Source organism: Phoenix dactylifera, chromosome 11, assembly GCF_009389715.1.
Source record: "Phoenix dactylifera cultivar Barhee BC4 chromosome 11, palm_55x_up_171113_PBpolish2nd_filt_p, whole genome shotgun sequence".
NCBI lineage: Eukaryota > Viridiplantae > Streptophyta > Magnoliopsida > Arecales > Arecaceae > Phoenix > Phoenix dactylifera.
In genome coordinates this window covers 3728467-3750842 of record NC_052402.1, presented here as the reverse complement: position 1 = coordinate 3750842, position 22376 = coordinate 3728467, and the positions used below count along the sequence as shown (strand labels likewise).

At 36.4% G+C, this 22376-nt stretch overlaps 1 protein-coding gene across 3 annotated transcripts; it reads left to right on the top strand.

Moving 5' to 3' along the window:
• Nucleotides 1-587: 587 nt before the first annotated feature.
• Nucleotides 588-18677, top strand: LOC103721045 (transcriptional corepressor LEUNIG-like). Of its 3 annotated transcripts, none has more exons than XM_017846209.3 (18): nt 588-928; nt 1929-2026; nt 2141-2250; nt 3188-3514; nt 3606-3694; nt 3909-3996; nt 4070-4145; nt 4553-4602; nt 5924-6235; nt 7435-7623; nt 8731-8976; nt 9095-9212; nt 9350-9459; nt 10080-10229; nt 13349-13504; nt 13622-13738; nt 14972-15178; nt 18147-18677. In XM_017846209.3, exons 1-18 carry the CDS (start codon nt 897-899, stop codon nt 18288-18290), a joined length of 2619 nt encoding a protein of 872 aa, XP_017701698.2. In that variant the 5' UTR covers nt 588-896; the 3' UTR covers nt 18291-18677. The 3 variants fall into 3 exon arrangements, with proteins under 3 accessions (XP_017701698.2, XP_017701697.2, XP_026665993.2); XM_017846208.3 differs by having other exon boundaries at nt 9068-9212; XM_026810192.2 differs by lacking the exons at nt 588-928; nt 1929-2026; nt 2141-2250 and adding an exon at nt 2271-3070 and having other exon boundaries at nt 9068-9212.
• Nucleotides 18678-22376: the final 3699 nt, after the last annotated feature.

The window sequence follows — 22376 nt, the reverse complement described above, 5'->3', positions numbered from 1 at the left end:
CGGAAAGAGACATTCGTGGTGGGGTGGTAAAGCGGAAAATAACCTATAGCTGCTTAATCTTAAAGAGAAAAAGACTTTGGAAGATGGAATAATTTGAAGAGTTTCGAGAGTCTAAAAAGCGAACGAAAAATCTTATTTTTTTAGAGAGGTAAATAAACGGTTTTACTAGCATTGTCAATTTAAATGGGTGTAAGTATAAGTTTTTATAAAATATTGAGTATAAGTATAATAAATATATAAATGCTAGAAAGTTTTTTTAAGGATTATTTTGGTTATTTTTAAAGTAATTTTAGGTTTTTCGTACTATTGGATCTAAGTATAATTTATCTTTAATCTAATATTATTTTGTACTTTATTCTATTTATAGAAATCGGAATGGGGATTAATGATCGGACAGGAACCAGGATACCTTGGACTACAATTCTTAACCCGCATATAAATTTTAAGGGGAGGCTGGAGACGATAAAAAGGGTATTCATCGGTAACCATCGTCGTCGACTTACAGAAGCGAAAATATCGAGACGTATTTTATTTTTATTCATTTATTCTCAAGATTTTTAGCCCTAATATAAATAGGGTACGGCTGTCTACCCAGTCGCTGAGAGTTTTTTTTTTTAATTTTTTCTCGACGGTTTCCTCTGTTCTCTCTCCTGACCTCTGTTTTGGATAAAAGAAGGAATAGAGCTGCGGCTGGGAGTTACGAGAAGACGAAAAAAGGGTGGGGGACAAAGAAAGGCGATGCTCGTGCTTTCTTGATGGAATCCGATTCGAGGAGGGGGAAGAAGATTAAGTTCGGATTCTCTGAAGTCTCTCGGCTCGAAGAGTGAGAGTTTGGGGAAGAGGGAGAGACGCAGCGGAGGAGAGAGGATTTGGTCGGTTTTGGATTGGCCGGAATCATGTCGCAGACCAACTGGGAAGCCGATAAAATGTAAGCTTTTGATGCCTTGCTTGTTTGAAATCTCTGTTTCGTTTCGGATTTTTGGAGGGTTTTGTCTTCTTTATCATTCGATTTTGTCGGTTATCTAGTTTTTCATATTTTGATCGCTGTTTCCTGGTGGGTTCTTCTTGCGTATTTGGTAGCCGTTATCGTAGGGTTAAAATGTAACCCTTTGAAGCCTTGCTTGTTTGAAATCTCTGTTTCGTTTCGGATTTTTGTAGGGTCTTGTCTTCTTTATCATTCGATTTTGTCGGTTATCTAGTTTTCATATTTTGATCGCTGTTTCCTGGTGGGTTCTTCTTGTGTATTTGGTAGCCGTTATTGTAGGGTTGTGTCCGCTAGGGTTTTGATGCGTTTGAGCTGCTAGCCGCCCATTTTGTTCCAGGATTTTCCATCTTTGGCCGATTTTTTTGATTTTTTTGATCTTTTTGTTATTTCTATTTCAAGAACCGATTTTTGTGAGTTTCAGTGTGTTTTCTTGCTCAGGGTCAGTGTTTAGGAGATTTGATGCTGTTTTAACAAAATATTTTCTTGTTTATTAGAAATCTTTTTCTTTGTTCCTTGTGCTTTTTTGCCCTCTTTTTTTCGTTTAGATTCAATTTTCTGCATGGTCCTTACTGGATTCTTGTATTTCTTTTATCGTGGATTGCAAGTGCTGAAATTTTTATTTGATGGAATCTTTGCAGCTCTTGCATCAAGTAATGGAGAATTAAAAATATTCTTCCTTTTCTTCTGCTACATCTTTTCGTTGATGTTCTTGTTATTTTTTCCCCCGTCCTTACTTTTTATTTCCCATTTACTCTATTGCCGAGTTTTAGCTCAAGAAATAAAGTTTTCATTTTTCTCTGTTTTTCCTCTCCGGAAGATTTGTTCTTCTGGCTCAATTGTAAGCTTTCTTCGTTTCTATGCACTTGGCACGTCTCTCCCCCTCTATTAGAAATTTCTTACTCTTTGACTGATGCTGTAATCTTCTATGGAATGCTCAAAACAGGCTGGATGTGTATATTTATGATTATTTAGTGAAGAGAAATCTGCAGGCAACTGCAAAGGCCTTCCAAGCTGAAGGGAAGGTATCTTCTGATCCGGTCGGTAAGTTGCAGAGAAATTTCCGGAAGCCATGGAGATTGTTGGTACTTTTTTATGCTTGGATTTTCTTTTTATTAAATTGATATTATTTGAATACTTTGATTACCTAATTTTCAGCAATTGATGCTCCTGGTGGTTTTCTTTTTGAGTGGTGGTCTGTTTTTTGGGATATATTCATTGCACGGACAAATGAAAAGCATTCTGTTGTCGCATCGTCATACATTGAGGCAAGTTTTTATGGCCGTTCATAATATTATTTTCATTTTTGTTTAAAAAAACATCGATTTTATTCTCCATTCTCCTTTTTTGGGCAAGATTGTGCATCTATATGCTGTAAGATTGTGCATTTATTCTCCATTCTCCTTTTATTCTCCTTTTTTGTTTTGTTCTCCGTTCTCCTTTTCTTGGGCAAGATTGTGCATTTATATGCTGCAAGTTGTTAGTCCCTTATCTAGGGAAAAAAGTTACATGAAGCACTCTTTGGCATCGTATTGTGTATCTACTTCAGCTGATTAGTTCTGAAATTGAACTTGTTTTGTTATCTACACATTCTGATCTGTGACAGTATTGTCTTTCAGGCAGCATGAAGGCCGTTTTTTACACATGTAACATATCAGATATTGAATATGTATTTAACTTTGTAGAATGGCTGATTTGGCTTCATAACACCACAGTAGAAATTCTAATTGCTTGAAATGCATCATCTTTTATCGATTTCATTCTAGGCATGTAGGCAGTAATTTCTCTTTGTTTGGACCCCTTTCTGCATTTTCTACCGAGTGCTGTCTTCTGTAATGGTTTACCTAGTACCATTTACTGCAATAGGCTTTCTTGTATGCAGTAAATTATCATTTTTATTCCAGATCAGGAGTGTGATAAATGATATTTGTCTGGTTCAAATGCTTGTGCTTGCATGGCTGCTTCATATCCTTTTCCATATGTTTTTATTCATTTTGAAAAGAAAACTGAGCATGTGATGGTGATGTGTTATGTAAATGTTACCATGCAAAAGATGCTCCCTGTCACAAGAGAATTGCAATTTCTAAGGTATGCTGATATTGTTATGCATGTTATAGACATGCTTCTTTTAAAGTTCAAGTTGATTTGGCAGCTGCAGCCTACTAATTTTTGGCCGTTAACATCCATTGCCTTTTACGACGGCAGACTCAACATACAAAAGCAAGGGAGCAGCAGCAGGCACCACCTCAACAGCAGCAACAACATCAACAAATTCAAATGCAACAACTTTTACAGAGGCGGCAGCAGCAGCAGCAGCAACAGCAGCAGCAGCAGCAGCAGCAGCAGCAGCAGCAGCAACAGCAATGTAGAGAGGGAGCTCATCTTCTAAATGGCACTGTGAATGGGCTTGTTGGCAGTGACTCTTTAATGCGGCAGAGTTCTGGAATTGCTAATGCCTTGGCAACAAAAATGTATGAGGAACGATTGAAGTTTCCACTTCAAAGGGACCCTTTAGATGAAACCTCTTCAAAGGTAATTCTATGCTGACATGTATTGTTTTTGCTTACATAGTATTTACTTGCTTATCAACTGATCCTTCGCCATCTGGGCAATTTGTTTGCAGCAAAGATTTGGTGAAAATGTGGGTCAGCTAGTGGATCCAAGCCATGCATCATTGTTAAAATCAGCTGCAACATCTGGACAGCCTTCAGGGTATATGTCCTAAAACTTGCATGATACTCAATGATTATTAAGATTTAATGAAGTTTAAATATGTCACAGATTGCAGCTAATGTTATTTTCTCTAATCATCATGGTTATGGTGCCTTTGTGCATCTATAGTTTGCATTTGCGTAGAGTTGTCAGATGGGCGAAACATCTCAAACAACTATGCTAGATCTGCCATTTGATCATGTTTTCATTTCAGGCAAGTTTTTCATGGTTCAGCTGGTAGCTTATCAGGGACTTTGCAGCAGGTTCAGGTTAGGAATCAGCAACTTCCTGGAGCAACACAGGTTAGTTTTTAGTAAGCAATGCGATTACTGTTTTTTGTTTTTGTTGTTGCTGGTGTAACTGAAATTTTGACAGGACATCAAGACTGAGATGAATCCTGCTTTGAACCCTAGGGCTGCAGGTCCTGATGGATCGCAAATTGGAATTCCAGGTAGTTGCTGTTATGAACTTTTTAGTTCATTTTAATTTGTTTACATATTTGGAACTTTTAACTGAAAATGCATATTACCATGTTTGTGCACATCCTAACATATTTTCACGATTTGTGTACTGCTTTCAATATTTTGTTTCAATTAAGATTTGGTAGGTAATTTGCTTTCTAGTTATATCGTTTTGATTATAGCTCTGTGTGTGCTCTTATCATATTTTATTTGCTCCATGAAGCTACAGCCTTGATCGCCTATGATCACTATCACTTGAGTTTGATATATTGCTCAGTTGTGGTCCTATCAATGGCTTACCCTTCCTTCTTTACTATAATATATAAAAAATATTTCTAAGATTAACTGAAGTAGTTGTTCTTAAGCTATATAAACTCAGTAATCGCAATCATGGCAGGATCAAATCAAACAGGGAACAACTTGACTTTGAAAGGATGGCCTCTCACAGTAAGTTTTGTCTTCATGACTTGTAAAACTTAGATTTGTGAATTTCATTTGTGCTTTATTCATGTTTTGCATTTCCACCTTCATCATTTTCGACCTCTATAATGCATGCAATGCAAGTCACCTAGATGTCACACACAACATCCCAGTATCATCTTTCTGCATCATCATCTGTCTTATTCTAATTTCATTATAAATGTGTTAATTTGTCTCCCCTTCTTTTTTTTTTATCTCTTAAATAGATGTTGAAGGTAACGAAAGTACTCTCTTTACGGTAGTGCTTGACTTCTTGTCCGTCAATTGTGAATATGTTTCATTTTTTGTTGAACATCAATTGACATTGCATTCCCCATGCTTACTAGGTTCTTTTATCCAGTTTTCTAGAGTTTGGTGTGACACCAATTTAGCCCCTTATCTGGCTGAATATGTAAACAGCATATTCCCAAACTGTACATACCAAACAATACAAACCACAGGGTTTTTTCTTTGTATGTGACAAATTTAAACAAATCCTGGATGCAGCCTGCATTTATGAGACAATACACATTCACAAAACCAGTTATTTGCAAACTTTTTGGCACCATTTACCTTTGCTTTCATCTTACCATGGTAATTATTGTGGATAATCACTGCCTTTTCATTATGTTTTCCTCATTGGCTTATAGTTAGCAGTTTTATCCCTTGATCAAATTCTATGATTTTGTCTTCCAAAATTCCAATCCTTGTGATCGAAAGATTTATACATCCTTAAAACACAATTTTCTGACTACCGATGTTTATTGTTTTGGATTTTTATAATTGACACTTTAGCACCTCCCTAATAAGCTCCATAGTATTTAAACATTATTCTGAAAATGGCAGTCGTGATGTTTTTGGGTTCCTATCCTCACCTCAAAAAAAAAAGAAATAAAGAAAAAAAGAAACTGAGTCCTGCAGTTTCTCTATAGCAGCTTGTCATTGATAGACTAATTTTTGTTAGACATCATTTCACTTCCTTTAGTAGCTCGGGTTTCTCCTATACATGTTTCTCTTTCGCAGTGCATCCAGAACCACTAACTTTTATTCGATGAAAAAAATACTTCTGTTACATCCTTTTGTTTTTCTTACAGCTTGGTACCATTCCTAAAGTCATTAGATATTTATTACCTTTTAAACTGCGAATATGTTGTTGCGAGTTTTATGCTGTCTCAAATTCAACTATCACTTTTGCATCTGATTTCTGTATCCAAACCCTTTGCACGTATGCAAACTTTCATGTCTGTTCCTTACTTAGCAACGTGCCTTGTTTGTACATCTTTTGTTATTTTTTTTTTACTTTTTTCAGGGACTTGACCAGCTCCGTTCAGGAATTCTGCAACAACAAAAATCATTTATGCAATCCCCACAACAATTTCATCAACTTCAGTTTCTAAGTCCACACCAACAACAGCTACTTTTTCAAGCACAGCAGAATTTGACATCCCCATCAGCTGGTGATGTTGACAGCAGAAGGCTAAGGATGCTTCTGAACAATAGGAACATGCTTCTTGGGAAGGATGGTCAATCAAACAATGTTGATGTCATTCCAAATGTTGGATCTCCAACGCAAACTTCATGCCCTGTTATACCTCGTGCTGATACAGATATGCTAATTAAGGTGCACCTCTAATCCTTTTCTTATCTTGGTGCTTCTACTTGTTGAAAGCTTTATATAATTTCTTATTTTTGTGGATAGAAAAGGTATAATCATGAAACAGTTCTTATGATAAATTTCAAGAGTTCCTGACAATTATCTGCAAATATCATGATGAAGATGTGTTAGGTAGTAATTGAACTTTGTTGTTGAAATGAAAGTTTTTTGGGTCTTGTTTCATCTTGCTGCTACAACTGGACATAAACTCTTGCAGTAATCATAATGAGCATATTTGTCAACTATGTTATAATGTGTATGTTACGATCCCCTGTTTGGCAATCAAGACTGTTTTTGTCCTGCAAAAGATGGTTGCGATCACTATTCTTTGTCATTGGCCACCAATGCTTACAGGCTATGTAGACTGCCCTGATGCCTAAAATTATCATAATGAGCTATTATGATAGTGGAAAATGTAAATCGATGATTTGTTGCAAAAGCTTTTGATTGCATATCAGACCTGCATATGTCTACTGCATACTGTTGTGTTATTGTGTGTTCTAAGTGATATTTGTTTCCGACAAAAAGCATGATGTAAATTACAAAGCAGTACCTTCCATTCCTGATGGTTGTATAACTGCATAATTAAGTTGTTTCAGCCAATAAATGAATTTTATTGTTGAAATGCAAGTTTTTTTTCTTGTTGTTGGTGTTGTTTCATCTTGCCGCTACTTGACATAAACTTTTGCAATAATTATCATGGGCATATTTGTCAACTATGTTATAATGTGTATTTTCCATTCCCCTGTTGGGCAATCAAAGACTGTTTTTGTCCTGCAATTAGCTGGTTGCTATTGCTCTTCTTTGCCATTGGCCACCAGTGCTTGCAGGCTGTATGGACTGCCCTGATGCCTCAAATTATCATCTTGGCTTATTATGAAAATGGGAAATGAAAATTGACGATCTATTGCAAAAGCTTTTAATTACATATCAGATCTGCATATATCTGCTACATGCTGTTGTGTTATTGTTTGTTGTATTAGTGATGTTTGTTACTGACAAAAAGCATAATGTTAGTTACATAGCAGCAGCTGCCACTCCCAATGGTTGTATAACTGCATATTATTGGTTCCGAAGAAATAGACTTATAGCTATGTTTTGTTTTATGATCTTCTGTTTGCAAGGATTGCCTTCTGCTATCTTATCTTCTTATCTTCGTTTAGTAGAAAATAGCTCAGTTGCAACAGCAGCAGCAGCAGCGAAGTGGTAGCCAACAGCAGCAGCTTCAACAGCATGCTATTTCAAGTTTGCAGTCACAAAATTCAAATTACCTTCTTCCTAAACAAGAAAAGCTCAGTACTGGCAATGTAACAGTGGACGGAAGCATGTCAAGCTCCTTTAGAGGAACTGATCAGGTTTGTCTTTTCTTTTCATGCAGTGGCATCTCAAATGTGACTTGCAGAGCAATTTTGTTGCCAGGGTTCTGTTACCTTCACTAATGATGTAATCATAGTCTAAGAAGGTGCGTAGAAAATTGAAACATTTCCTGGTTTATACGAATACTTCAGATAAAACCTTATAGATTATGGTATAAGACGGCATCTCAAATAGCAGCTTTTGTTCAGTGTACATGCCTTACTCCTCATCTTAGTATGCAGGGGTGCATTTATTGTAATTAAGGTTATAGTTTGTCAACTTCCTCCTTTGATTTATGTAAGAGCCCCACAGCCCTTGCAACAGGATAACAACATTTCTGCTTTTCTTTTTGATTTTTTCTACTAACAACCTGATTTAATGGTAAGAAAATGCAGACACCTCATTTAGGCTCTAAATGTAAGCATCTCACTTTACACCTGCTTCTTGTAAACTTCAACTATAGCATTTTTACCATGTTTATAACTAATTGTAGTAACTTATCTGACATCTATATCGAAGATAATCTATAATTTGGAGAATATGGAAGTTTCTTAAACTTATATGGTCTACTTTTGGATATACTGGGTCAGTGATATGATGCTATTTGTACACATTTATAGAGCTAACCACCGTCCATTGTCTTGCAGAACATTGGGGGCTTCAATCCTTTTTGAAAAAACAAGTGGATTGTTTTACAGTTTGTAGAACATTTGCTAGTATGGTGCTGAATGTAAATATTTTCTGATTGCCCTATGAGAACAGTAATGGAGATTAAATTTATAAATTTGGAGCCCATTTCTTTGACAGCAACAACAATGATTTGCTCTGGCTGATTTTTTCTGGAAATTTGGATAAGAAATACGACAAAATGAATCGAGTTGGGAAACTAGGATGTTAATTTAAGAATTGTCGGCGAATATGCTACTGTAAGTTTATCTTAGAATAATACCGAATAACTCCTGTTTTTCTATGGCTGTTGTTCTTGTGCCCAGAATCAGTGGAAAAAACATCATTAAGCTGTACCTCTTGGTTATGGACAATTTAGAGTTAATTTGGTTTACATGCTCATTAAGGTTTGGAACACGATCTTTTTTGTGGATTTTCAGGCTTCAAAAACTCAAGGTGGGCGTAAGCGAAAGCAGCCTGTCTCATCCTCAGGTCCTGCCAACAGTTCCGGAACTGCAAACACTGCTGGACCCTCTCCAAGCTCGGCACCCTCAACACCATCTACTCACACACCAGGAGATGCGATATCAATGCCACAATTGCAACAAAAGGGTGGGTCATCTAAGCCATTGATCGTCTTTGGTTCTGAAGGAACTGGAACTCTAACATCGCCAACAAACCAGTTAGTAAGTGCCCTGGAACTTGGGTTGTAAATTAGTGAAAGTTAACACATCATCTTTACTTGCACAGACACTCATTAGCACTTCATTTTGGCAGTGGGATGATAAAGATATTGAATTGCAGGCTGACATGGATCGGTTTGTGGAGGATGGATCTTTGGGTGATAATGTCGAGTCTTTTTTATCTCATGATGACACAGATCCAAGAGATACAGTTGGTCGCTGTTTGGATGTCAGCAAAGGTGCTGCCTTTTATGTTGGTTCATTGTTTAAATGAGATGCTTTTGCTCTGCTACTATAAAAAGAAAAGATGGGTAAAAAAGGTTTTCATCTTCTTCGGTTCACTTTATGTTTAATGTTATCAGAACTGCACTGTCAGGGTTTACATTTACTGAGATCGGATCATCCCAAGCGAGTACAAATAAAGTCGTTTGTTGCCACTTCTCCTCTGATGGAAAACTGCTAGCAACTGGAGGCCATGATAAGAAGGTCAGAACCAAATAGAAAATGCTCTATTTCAGTAAAAAATTGTCACTTATCTGGATGGGATATCTCTTAGGGCTCTCGTTTGGTTCACTGGAAGCATTTTCTCTCCTACGAATATGATTCCTGGGTAGAAGATTTATAGGAAGAGAATGCCTGGGAATGTACATTTGGCATGTTTGGTTAAACATGGAAAAGTGACAGATTTCTAGAGTGCTTATGTTTGGTTGACCATCCACTTTTCTGAAAAAGTTATGTGTAATTCCTATTACACCCTTAATAAAAATTAGGTCTTTAATTTAATGCCTCTTTAATGCTGAAGGGCCTTTTTTGGCAAAAAAATAAAGATTGAGTGATTTTCGCCTCATAGGAAAATAACTTTTCCATGTTTCACATGGAAAAGACTTTTTTATGAAATGTGGGAATCATATTCCTATGGAAATACAACTTTTCCATCTCTCTCCTTTGAAAACTCCAACTAAACAAGTGGCATCTCGTTACTTTCCCGTTGATCACACTTTCCCCCTTCTTTACCCGCGAACCAAACGAGTCCTTAGTGTTGCTTGAGAAATTCTTATATAAAGTTGATGGTTTGGCCACGTCGTTGAATGATTTTTTTAATGCAGGCTGTTTTGTGGTACACTGAAACTCTAAAGCCAAAATCGACTTTGGAAGAACACACTTTGCTGATTACTGATGTTCGATTTAGCCCAAGCATGCCACGCCTGGCTACGTCTTCTTTTGACAAAACTGTGAGGGTTTGGGATGCTGATAATGTGAGTAGTTAATGCCCTTGTTTCATGCTTATTTTATAACATTCCCACTCTCTTTGTTTAGAAATCTATCCATTTGACTTAGGAAAACAATACTCGCTAATTTATGCTTTAGTTTTATTGCCTATTTTTGTTACATCTTTCAATCTGCCATGTACATGTTGCTGCCTGCTTGTTGTGGATTCTACCTGTTCTGGTTTATGTGGTATCATTAAGATATATAAGGAATAGTTAGACTCCACAAAACATCTGTTCCTTCAGTAAATGTGCTTCTGTTACAACTGTTGTTTCAGGTGTTGAATGGTGTTATAGTACAGGTCATCCACATGTTAACACTTTTATTTGGTATGTGGCAGAGCTGTATAGAAGCCTTATATCCTGATTAAAGACATGCATCATAGCTTAGTGATTTTACTTTTGAGAACCATAGCTTAATGAACTGAAGTTGCATTTATTTATAGTCCACTATATTCATCATTGGAAGATTTCAACATGCTAAAATTTGAAAGAGCCTCAATTTTATTGCCATTTGATGATTTTGTTGTACATAGTGTTTTTTGCTCGGCTGCAGTTGGAGGCTTGGAGCCTTAAGACAATTTCAAGGAACCCATTGGATTTTTGCAAGGAAGTTAGATACAGTAGTTTTCTTGCTTAAGCATTTGATGGGTACATTGAAATTATAGAATCTACACATGATCTTTGTCAACTCGAAAGAAGCACATGATAAAGTATGGAAAGAGGTTTTTTGATGGACTTTTAGGAAGCGGGGTGTAGATAATGGTATATTGAGCTTGTTGAGACATATACTGAGGTAGTGAGGATCATAAGTAGTAGTAATTGGACAAGTGAAATTCTATTCATACTCATACCACGGTCGTTGGCCAGTACCAAGTCTGTCTCTTTACACTTGTCATAGTTGAATGTCTTTTGGTAAGATGTCCTTGTCTTTTGTTGTTTGTATATGATTTGTTGACAAGATGCGCAATTGATTGATTGGAAAGCTGGAAAAGTTTTAAAAAATGAGGTTAATTATCTAAAGAACTTTAGAATAAAAGATGGAACATTTGGTGTATAAATTGTAGCCTTATGGAAATAAAAATGAGTCTAGACACCAAGCATGTTTGTGATTTTTTTATCCAAGAAAATTCATAATTGGATGGTTATTAGATAGAATTAAACCTGAGTACCTAAAACAGGAGGTGCATTTGGATTATTATGTAATCAATGCAAGCCTTGGTGTCTCTAAAAAATTATCAAACCAAGATAAGGCTCATAACATGTATGGTTCAAAAATGATGGGCATTAAAGAGGGTCCAAGTAAACAATGTGAATGATGCATAAATGAAAAGTGAAAGTTAGGTACATGGGAAAACTAGGTAGGATGGAGAAGGAATAAATATATTGTAGGAGGTTAGGATTTGCACCTACAGAGGGTAAAGAAAGAAGAAAGGGTGTGAGAAAGGATCTGGCAGAGCTTGCAAAGACTTCATAAATAGCTGAGAGTAATTAGTGAAGAAGATTTGTATTGCTAACTCTATTTAGATTTAAAAAATAAAAGAAGCAAGCAATATTATGTGCATGCTATCTACTTATTTTTTAACTGCAAGATTTATTTGAAATTCTAATAGAAGCTGATGAATTATAAGTGTTCTTTCTATTATTGATCAAATAATAAGTATTACGTGCTCAAATTGAATCAATCTTGCATAGTCTTTTCAAACCAAATGACCAAATATGCCAAGACCTATGTCTTGTTTCCGGAGCCCTTTTTTAATGATTTTTATCTATTTATTTATTTTGACTAGTCTCATGTGGAACAGCGGCCCACAAAAATTTTAATTCTAACTGATAGGTTTAAAGTGCTTTCTGTGCACCTAATGATGTGAGGAACTTTATGATGTGATACATAAGGCTTGGTTTTATTTATAGTGTATATATGGAGGTTAGGGTTGTGAAGGGGATGGGACCTATCTTCCTTGTATGCTTGCTGTCTGGAAGACTGCATGTTGACAGTTTGCTCAGCTGGCATTTGAGCGGAAAAGACTAGATGAGAGGACTTAGAATGTCACTTAACACCTTGAAGATAGCTATGAGATTATGGATTAGATTTTACAGGGAAGAGATATGGATTTCATGGCCTGTTTACATATTTCTGGACAAGAATCTGATATCTGTAACAGAATTCTGATTTCAAAGAGGTGAAAACTAGGTATCTTAAATAGGATTGGCAGTTCAATCAGCAGGCATTAAAGAGGTGAAAAACTACAAAAGAAGACTTCTTGACTTAAATTTAAGATAATACAAGATTGATGGTTTTAGGGTGTATAGGAAAAGATGTGTAAATTATCGTCTATGTGCAGAACTCTGCAGGAATATTTTTAGGTCTGGTTACAGATCTGATACTATATTGATTGAGAAGCTTATCTTAGGCTTGTAAGTGATCAGGAAGGCTAGTAAAGAGTATATCTTCAGGATTACTGGTCGGCTTTGGCGGTAAAGCACAGGAATCTAATCCTTATTGATGAACATTGAGAAGCAGGTAACTGTTTTGCAAATATCCATATAGTCTGTATATCTTTTGCTAGTTCCAAAGCTATTTATGATAAAGCATATGAACCCATGGTTAATATTGCCATAGTCAATTTCGAGGCTGGCTTACCAAATACTGTTTCCTTGGATGTTTATTAGTAAAGCACTAATAGGTTTAAAGAAAGTTCGTTGGTTTTGAGCCACCATATATGTAAATGCCTTGTGTTTGACAAACTTCACCTTCATTTTACCTGCTGGCAAATTTTAGCATATTATCTTTCCATTTAACATATTCTTGTGAACCTATAATCATCAGTTTCACAGTCTGCTATAGTATTTATATTTCCTGAAGAATCTTTTTAGTGTAAAATTCAAATCCTGATGAGTCATCCCCAAGGATGCGTGGCTTTCATACACTTTTGACCAAAGAGCAGAAGAAACCAGTTGTGCTATTGAATATTTTTCACACTAGTGAACTTCTAATTTATAAATGCATATGTATAATGTAGATTACCTTTTCTCTTATCAGCTGGTGTTGCTTAGTTGAATCACCTATTTTAGACATTATTTGACTAAGTGAACCCAATATACAGCCAGGATATTCACTTCGTACTTTTACGGGCCATTCAGCATCGGTTATGTCTTTGGACTTCCACCCAAATAAAGATGATCTCATATGCTCTTGTGATGGTGATGGAGAAATACGTTATTGGAGCATTAACAATGGTAGCTGTGTTAGAGTTTTTAAGGTATGAAATAGTGTTATAACTTACTAACTTCTTTCACAATACCAGTCATTTTTATTGCAATATTTTGGTTGTTTTTCATGAAAAATTCAATCATGTGCTAATTTTGGGTGCTTGCAGGGTGGAACAAACCAAATGAGATTTCAACCTTGCCAGGGAAGATATCTTGCAGCTGCTGCTGACAACAGCATATCCATACTAGATGTGGAGACCCAGGCTTGCAGGCAAACACTAGAGGTTAGTTGTGGTCCTTCTGATTAACAAGCCTGGAGCATGAAGAGGAAGCACTGCATCAAGCCTTTTGAAAAGTAGTTTGCATTACATGAGATCATATATCCAATGTCTCTTTTATTTAGAATTGCTATTCTGATCTATTTGCAAATATAGTATTTTGCTTTATGAAATTGGTTTTTCATTTTCAACATTATCTGTATTTTTTCACTTTATTTTCTTTGAAGTCATTTAGGGCCTGTTTGGATGATTGGGTTGAAGATCCTATGGGATTCTTCGTGGGTTGGGCTAGTGCATGCAGCAAAATCATATGATTATAAGTTGAGCTAGGCCTATATTCATAAATATCCAGGAGTGGCTTTGGAGTGGGCCAGCTCGATCCCATAGGGAGAATAAAAGACTATGGAATTCGGGCTGACCCACTCTGAAGCCTCGATAAGATTCGAGAGATCTTCGCAGTTTAGTCTTAATAATATCTGGAAAACTACCATTGTCATGACCAGAATTCTGGTTCCAAGAATAGTTCACAGTTTCAGTGAACAAAGTCAAGAATCTCCTCTTGTTAATGTACTCTCGATCTATCTGCCAGGATTATAACAGTTTCCATGCAAAACCACAAACAGTAAATTTATGCTTCTAAACCTTGAAAGATGCCTGATATTCCCACGAACATATTTGTATGATAGAATCTGTACGTTGGTGTAATACAACCTTTTATGACATCTACTTGCTTTATTTCTTGGATATTTTGTATTTATAGCAGTTAACATTGATGTAGTACACTGTTATGTACTTATCTCTTGATTAGTTGTTATTGCTATATTTTGCCAACATCTTTGTTTGGAGGGAAAGGCAGAGGCATGCACTATTGTATTCTTTATCAGCTTTCTTATAAGTAAATTTCTTGAGATTATTGCCAGCTATCAAAAAATAACTGCTGCATTTATGGTGTCAACAATTAGTTAATATAAGCTGTTGCTTCAGTTATGTCCTAATCCTTTCATATATAACTCTAAGCCATATAATTTTATGTGATTATCAATGTGTAATTTGCATCAGTGATACTCCAACGTGAATGTGAAATTCATTTATGCCTGTGGCGTTCATGACTACTGATCATTATGTTCTGAATATGTCCAACTTGGGTTGTGGTTATTCTTGCCTTCTTTATGTATTACACTTGATTTATTTGAACACGGAACTGATAATTTTCAATTTGACAACATTGCCAAACTATAGGGACACAGGAACCATGTTGATTCTCTGTGCTGGAATCCTTTGGGTGATCTTCTGGCTTCTGTTAGTGAAGACTCGGTCAGGGTGTGGTCGCTTGGTTCAGGAAGTGAAGGTGAATGTGTGCATGAGCTGAGTTGCAATGGAAACAAGTTCCATTCATGCGTTTTCCACCCCACTTATCCATCTTTGCTTGTTATCGGCTGTTACCAGGCAAGTCCTCTACTTATTTGCAATTGATTTCCACAAACATTTTCTATCAATTTTCGTAACTTTAAACAAATAGGCACACTGATTTGAATTAGTATGAACTAGGTAAATTTCTGTGCAGCATTATGATTCTGATTATTTGGTGGCTGTAGACTACTCATGTGAATGCTTTTTTTTTTTCACGCCTTGATGGTTTTATTCAAGGTGTTCTTCTAGCCTATGATCTAAGACTATAATTGTCTAATGAGTTAGTTTGCATATGCAAGCTTTTTTTGGAAATAATTTGATGTGTGCTATAATAAAAAATCTACCTTACTTTCATTTTCATAAAGACTTGCTTTTTTTTTTCAGTTTTTTTTTTTTGAGAAATGGTTCATTCTGGATTTTATTGGACTGTTGTAGCTTTTATTGCATTGACTGCAGTGACAACATTTTCACATTTCCATCAATCTGTATCAGGGCCATATGAAATATCTAATAAGATTTGGCAAGTTATGGGAGATATCGGGTTGATTTGCCTTGCTAACTCATTCAATGAAATTTTGAAAACCATGAAGATAATAGAGGATTGGAGAAGTATTTATGGTGCGTATTTATAAGAATAAAGATGATGTATAGAATTGCTCTGACAGTAAGGGAGTTAAACTTGAGTCACTTTATTTAGTTGTGGAAAAGTGTAATCAAACAAAAACCAAGAAATAGTACAACAATCTCAGTGAACCGATTTAAATTTTCGACTAAAGGACAATGATAGAGGCTCCCTTCTTGCTTAGATAATTGATTAAAAAAAATTAAGCAAAGGGAAAGACTATATTTTCTTTATTGACTTGGAAAAAGCTTAATGATAAGTTACCTTGAAAGATAATTTAGTGGCCTTTAAGATTGAAGGGTGTTCATAAACAATACATTGAAATCATAGAATGTATTTCTAGTGACAATAGGATTGCCCCAAAGATTGGCACTTCATCCATATCTTTTAGACTAATTATAGATGATTTTTTTTACTAATATTCAGGAAGATGTGCTTCACTGTATGCTATTTGCCAATAATATAGCGTTGTGCTTTGAGAAGTAGATGCATGCTAAATTAGATATATGGAAGAAAGCTTTAGAGCACAAAAGCTTAGAAATCTACTGAATAAAGACAGTACACAGAATGAAATTTTGGTGAAAATAGAGATGAAAACGAGTTCTCAATTAACTGCTGGGCAAAGACATTGCAAAGTGATAGGATTCGTTATTTGGACTATATTGCACAAAATGGAGCAATAAATGAAGATATATGTAATAGGATTAGAGCTGGTTGGATGAAGTGGAGAGGTGTTTTTGGTGTATTATGTGATCCATGCATATCTTGGTGGCTTAAAAGGAATTTCATAGAACAACAATAAGGTCTGCAATGTTGTATTGCTCCGAATATTAGGTAATAAAGAAGGTTCAAGAAAATAAATGAAGTATAGAGAAAATAAAAATATTAAAATGGATATGCAATAAAACCAGAAGTATATATTGAGAACTGGGTGTTTTAAAGAAGTTGTTCGAGTTGCACAAATTAAGGATAAAGTGATGGAGAATTGATTGAGATGGTATGGGCATGTGCAAGAAAGATTTGAGGGGGCTCCTATAAGAAGACGGCTTCAATTTCCATTAAAAGGTTGTAGAAGCGGAAGATGTTAGGTTATATGGAGGTTTTGAGGAAAAAAAGATATGGAAGAGGTTGAGATTACATTAGGGATGGTCCTAAATAGGAATACTTTGGTGAATGAGAATCCACTAAGTTAACTCCGAATAGCCGGGATAAGGCTTCAACTTGTATAAGGTATGCAATCATTACCAGCATGCATGATTTAGCTAAATGTGTTCATGTACAAATATACAATCTTGCAGAGTCTAAAATGGACTATATCTGTCAAGAAAAGACTCATTTTCCGAAATTGAAAATTCCCCATGATAATCTATCAGATAATTGTGGCAGATAAGAAACAAGCAATGCCATCTAACAGAAAATGTTTCAAGAATGCCAAGCTCTATTAGGTCTGTAACAATGTTGGTAATAAGAATAGAACAATTCATACCCAATTCATTTGGGGAGCATGGCAAGAAACATTTTCCTAGAACGAGCTTATTGGTGGTTTGGCTCACCTCTTGCCTTGAGGGAAGTGCTTCCTCCAAATCTTAATTATTAGTTTTTAGTGATGCCTTGAGAGAGTCAAGACCTATACATGATCAAATGTTACATGAGCAAGTATATCATATCACAATGTTCATGTTTGGCACAAAATTCGTGCCTTGTTATGCATTTAGTGAGAACCAAATTTGTTAGTTTTTTTATTACATTTAGCACTACTAGTGGAGTCCCGGTTTTCTAATCTTTTAATTATTAGTTTTTAGTGATGCCTGCGTGTGTTCTCGATTGCCAACCCTTAGCTGTGGGAAGCTATAGCTCCACTATTCTGGAATTGTTGAATCTGTGATGACCAACTTTTGAGTACCATAGTAATATGTTAAGGACAATGTTCATAATAAGATGGGCCTGTTAAGGCTGTTGTTGCTTGTTTCCTCCAAATTAATATTAGTTTTAAAAGATTTGAATTCTAAAATTAAGTGAAAACTGATGTTTTATATTGAACAACTTAGGTATATAACTCGAATTCACTCGTCATGACAGTAGGATTAAAAGGCCGCCAAGAATAGCAAGAATTGCCCACGAAAGCACTTTTTTCTTGTTTATCTCCATTACTAGTCTGAATTGTACAACGAAGCAACTTAGACACATCTGCATTGTATCAATATGATTGATGCTTATATTTGCACAAAAAAAAGAAAAAAAGATGAGGTGCAGTGCCCTGCTCCCGCAATTACTACCGTTTTGGAAAGCTTCAAATTATCCTGCTCTTATCGTATTAACTGAACATATTTCTTGAACTTTTTCTCTTGGACATTTTATTTACTGGTATTATGGGCACTGTAGTCATTGGAACTTTGGGACATGCCTGAGAACAAGACCATGACTCTTCCAGCGCATGAAGGTTTGATTGCGGCCTTGGCAGTATCAAATGTAACTGGATCGGTGGCTTCAGCAAGTCATGACAAGTTTGTTAAACTCTGGAAATAACCTCCTTTTCAAGCAGGATTTCAGCTGCTGTTTGTATCTGTTACAAAAGCTGCAGGGCTCTGGGCAATATCTACTTTCTGCTGGGGCCTGTTTTTGATTGTGGTGCGGTCCAGATAGGATAAGAACTGTTTTCAGCCCTTGGTGACTGCGACCTCGTGTCTGGATTTCTAACATCAGTCAAGTCCATTATTGCATCACAAATATTCTGCATGTTATACTTTTTTAGTGATGGCTGCCGCTGCTGCTGCTTTGGCTGCTCTGTTTTACCAAACAGGTAGATCTGATTGATATTCGCTCATACATGTTTATTAGCACTGCAGGTCCGTGCAGAGTCTCCAAGTTTCATATATAGAGTTATAAAAAGTAAGCATCCTTCGACAGCATCAACTCTTGGCCTACTCTATAATTCCTTTGACTTAAGACCTCAACTTGTGCAACCGCTTTGTTTTTACACAATCAGATAATAATAGTGGGAGTGGCCTGGATCAATTTAGCTAGCTAACGAATTCTCCTGTCGTGATTGGTTTTAGGAGTTCCAAATATTTTATAAATAAATTTCACAGCTTATCCGACATGCAGGTTCCATGTCTGATTACATTAAGTTCATAGAAGCCCCTTGACTTTCATTCCATTGGTCGGTCTGCTTCATTCCTGTTATCTCAGATGGTGTAGATCTATTCTTATATCTGCCTTATCTATTCCAGGATTGCTAGGATTCAAGAAAAGTATTGAATCCGAGTTCCACATAGAAGAGTTTTTCATGTGGTGCTGATGGGATGGTAATTTAGTAGAATCTCGACAGAACTGGGAAGTGGGGACACAGCTGATGGGTTCAACATTCTCAGTTGCTTGAACCCAAAATTGGCATTCCCGACCATAAAATGAACTGTTGCTCTTACAAAAGTTCGTCTCCCAGTTCTTGATGGATCGTTTGCGTCTGAGGGAAAAGAAAAGGGTAGAAAGGAAAAATACATCAGTGCATTCATCATGAATCAAATGCACATTTAACGAGCAGCAATCTGAGAGCGCCATATTTTTCCTTGAGAGAAAGGAGGGAATGCTGACTTGCTGCTTTCGACCTGATTATGTGATGCAGATGTTAAGAGTCCACAAGTGGGTTAGGCGCCCAGCTAAGGCTCTTGGTCCACTGTCCAGTTAACAGTGGTTTGCCTACGAGTAATTGTATGCAATCCAACAGGATTCGCATGGACCTTGCGGTTTATATTCACAGTATTCATAGAAATTTTTCAGAATTGAGCCATAGGAAGAATAAAATGATATCCTTTTTTTTCCTCCCATACTATAGGAATGGAGTGGAAGAGGTCCGGTTGGCATAGGTTGGGCTAGGCCTTAACATTCTATAATACTAGATATAATTGGTGCACATAGTTTAGAAGACATGCTAGATAGGTCAAACTCAATTTTTATAGGATTTTCAGTTTAATTTTATAGGAATATCCAAATAGGCTCTTATTGTTCTTATCTCCATCTCTCACTTGCTTTGTTTTTACATAATTGAGCATATAATTATATTATATCGGTAGTACTGCATCTTGCATGTTTTTAAACCAAAATCTTTCTCCCTAGCCGAATCTATCGAAGTCCAACTTGGTGACTGCTTCCGGTACCTGTAGTATAGCCGTAACCTTGTGATGCTGCCATAGTTCGGCTTTGCTAATCTGACTGTGCCATTTAAATGGTGATGATGCTTGGATCTAGTATCCTAACACGCTTTACTATAGTTTTGACTCTGTGTGTGTGTGTGTGTGTGTGTGTGTGTGTGAGAGAGAGAGAGAGAGAGAGAGAGATGCTACACTTTAGTTTTTAACTCAAATCTTATTAGGTCTAAATTGGATGATGAGAGTCTTACATCGATAATCCAGACCATTGGATGCGATCTGTTATCTCTAAATTATTTATGAACAAAAAATTATATGATATGGAGACTTTTAGCTTTTGTATCAAGTAGTCGAAAAATTGCGTGTATGATCACTTAGACGCATAATATAGAGCTCTTTAAATCATATAATTTTTTTTTGTGAAAGCAATTTTGAGGTAGTAGGTCATATTCAACAGCTAAAATCATCAATGTGGAACCCTTATTGTTAAATATAGATTTGACCAGACCAAGTGGAAAAATCTATTTAAGTGTAGCTAAATCTATTCATACATACATCTACATAATTGATCACATTACCTTTCACCTTTTTTCATATTGCTTGAAAATTCAACTCCATAAAAGATGGATATATCGATAATCATCGTTTAGTTAATGGTGGATCCCTGTATTTGAATCAAATGCTCCACATGGAAGATGATGGATGATACCTTCTAATGGACTTGTAATTTTTGTCAATTACTCATTTTTAAAAGGCAAGAAATGAAAGTTTGTGGTGACCGGTGAAGGAGCATGGTGATTTAGAGTTGGCAATAACACACCGTTCCAAGGCTTGGGTGTGCAAGTGGTTTAGGTAGACTCACATCTGACTAGTGTACCTAATGCTACTTTGACCTGATCTGTACCTGTATCTGAACTTAAAAGATTTATATAGGGCATGATGAAGATGTACTCCTCAATCAGGTTAGGCATGGATATAACAAAATTGGTCCGACCTCATCAAGACCCAATTCAATTTCATAAAAGTACATACAAAAATTTGAATCTTATTCCAATTATTTGGATCCAACCTAAACTCGCGGTGTGACAAAGTGTGCTGGATTAGATTCGAGCTTTAGGTAGAATAACTCAAATCAATTTAGATTGGATCCAAGAATTTTAAAACTATACCCTCCAACCGTCTTGATGCGTGGCCAAGAAAGAGATGTATCATGATCCTAGTTTATGTTGTCTGAGATGAAAATTTATGGGGTGAAAAAATAAAGATCTAGATAATGCCAAAATTTCGACTGATAGAACGAAACTATAATACTGAAATCTCGATGAATATAATAATTTCAAAACTATTGATCATTTAGAAGTTAATTTTAAAGTGGTAATTGATCTATTAGAAAATATTGATCGATATTTTGATCTTATTGTGTTTTTGAGATAAGATCAATGTTTCGATATTGTAGTGGCCAATAACTCCAAATAAATTGGTTTATTATAATTAAAGGTGGCGAAATGATCGATTAGAAAATATTGATCAATATTCAATAGTTTGATCTTGTAATGGCCAATAACTCCAAGTAAATAAACGAAGCGATATCTCGACATAGGTAGAAAACGCGACTGGATTGAAATCCATCTGGACGTATAGATAAAATCCGGATCCAAACCAGATTCTCCTGCAGCCATGCGGTGCTAAGATTGAGACAATTTCCGTCGCCTCATCGAGGGCAAGGCCGGAGGCGTTAAAGAGGGCTTTGACTGAGAGACTCGAAGGCGTTAAAGAGAGAAAAAGTTCAGAGCTCCGGTTCTGCTTTCTTTCTTTTATTTCCTTTTCTTTTTATTGTTCTATGGATTACTCTGTTCTGTAGAGAAAGAGAGAAGGGAAAGACGGGGATTTCATAGATGGAGATTGGGGTCGAGGGGCTACTTGAACGCGACGAAGAGAGAAAAAGTCGGCAGCTTTGGTTCTCCTTTGCTTTTTTTTCCTTTTTTTTTTGCGATTCTCTGGGCTACTCTGTTTTGAGCGGAGGATGGGTTTTCCACAAAAGGAATCAGAGCTGAGGGGTCCCAGCTACGGTGTGAATCTTATATAAGACTTTGTTTTGTATTGTCTCCCCTAGCCGTTGGGGCGAGGGAATGTGTAATTAATGAGTTTACGGGGTTGTCGTGACCGTTAGATGGGTTTTAGGGGTTTATTGCCTTTTTCTTCTTTTTTTTTTTTTTTTCTTTTTTTTTTTTTTTTTTGCGCTAAAGCGGGCATTTCATCCATCACAGGAAAGGACCCGAAGTGTTCCGGGCATCTCTCCCTCCCCAGCCCAAAGGGTACCTCCTGAGTGGCATGCATTGCCCGTAATGTAACTCCCTCTCTCACCATCATCCAAATATCGCGAAGCAAGGGATGAGCACCTCCATGACTACTCGGGCCCCTACGGATCCAACTAATCATCGTGACCAAGTGACCCTCCAGCTAATCA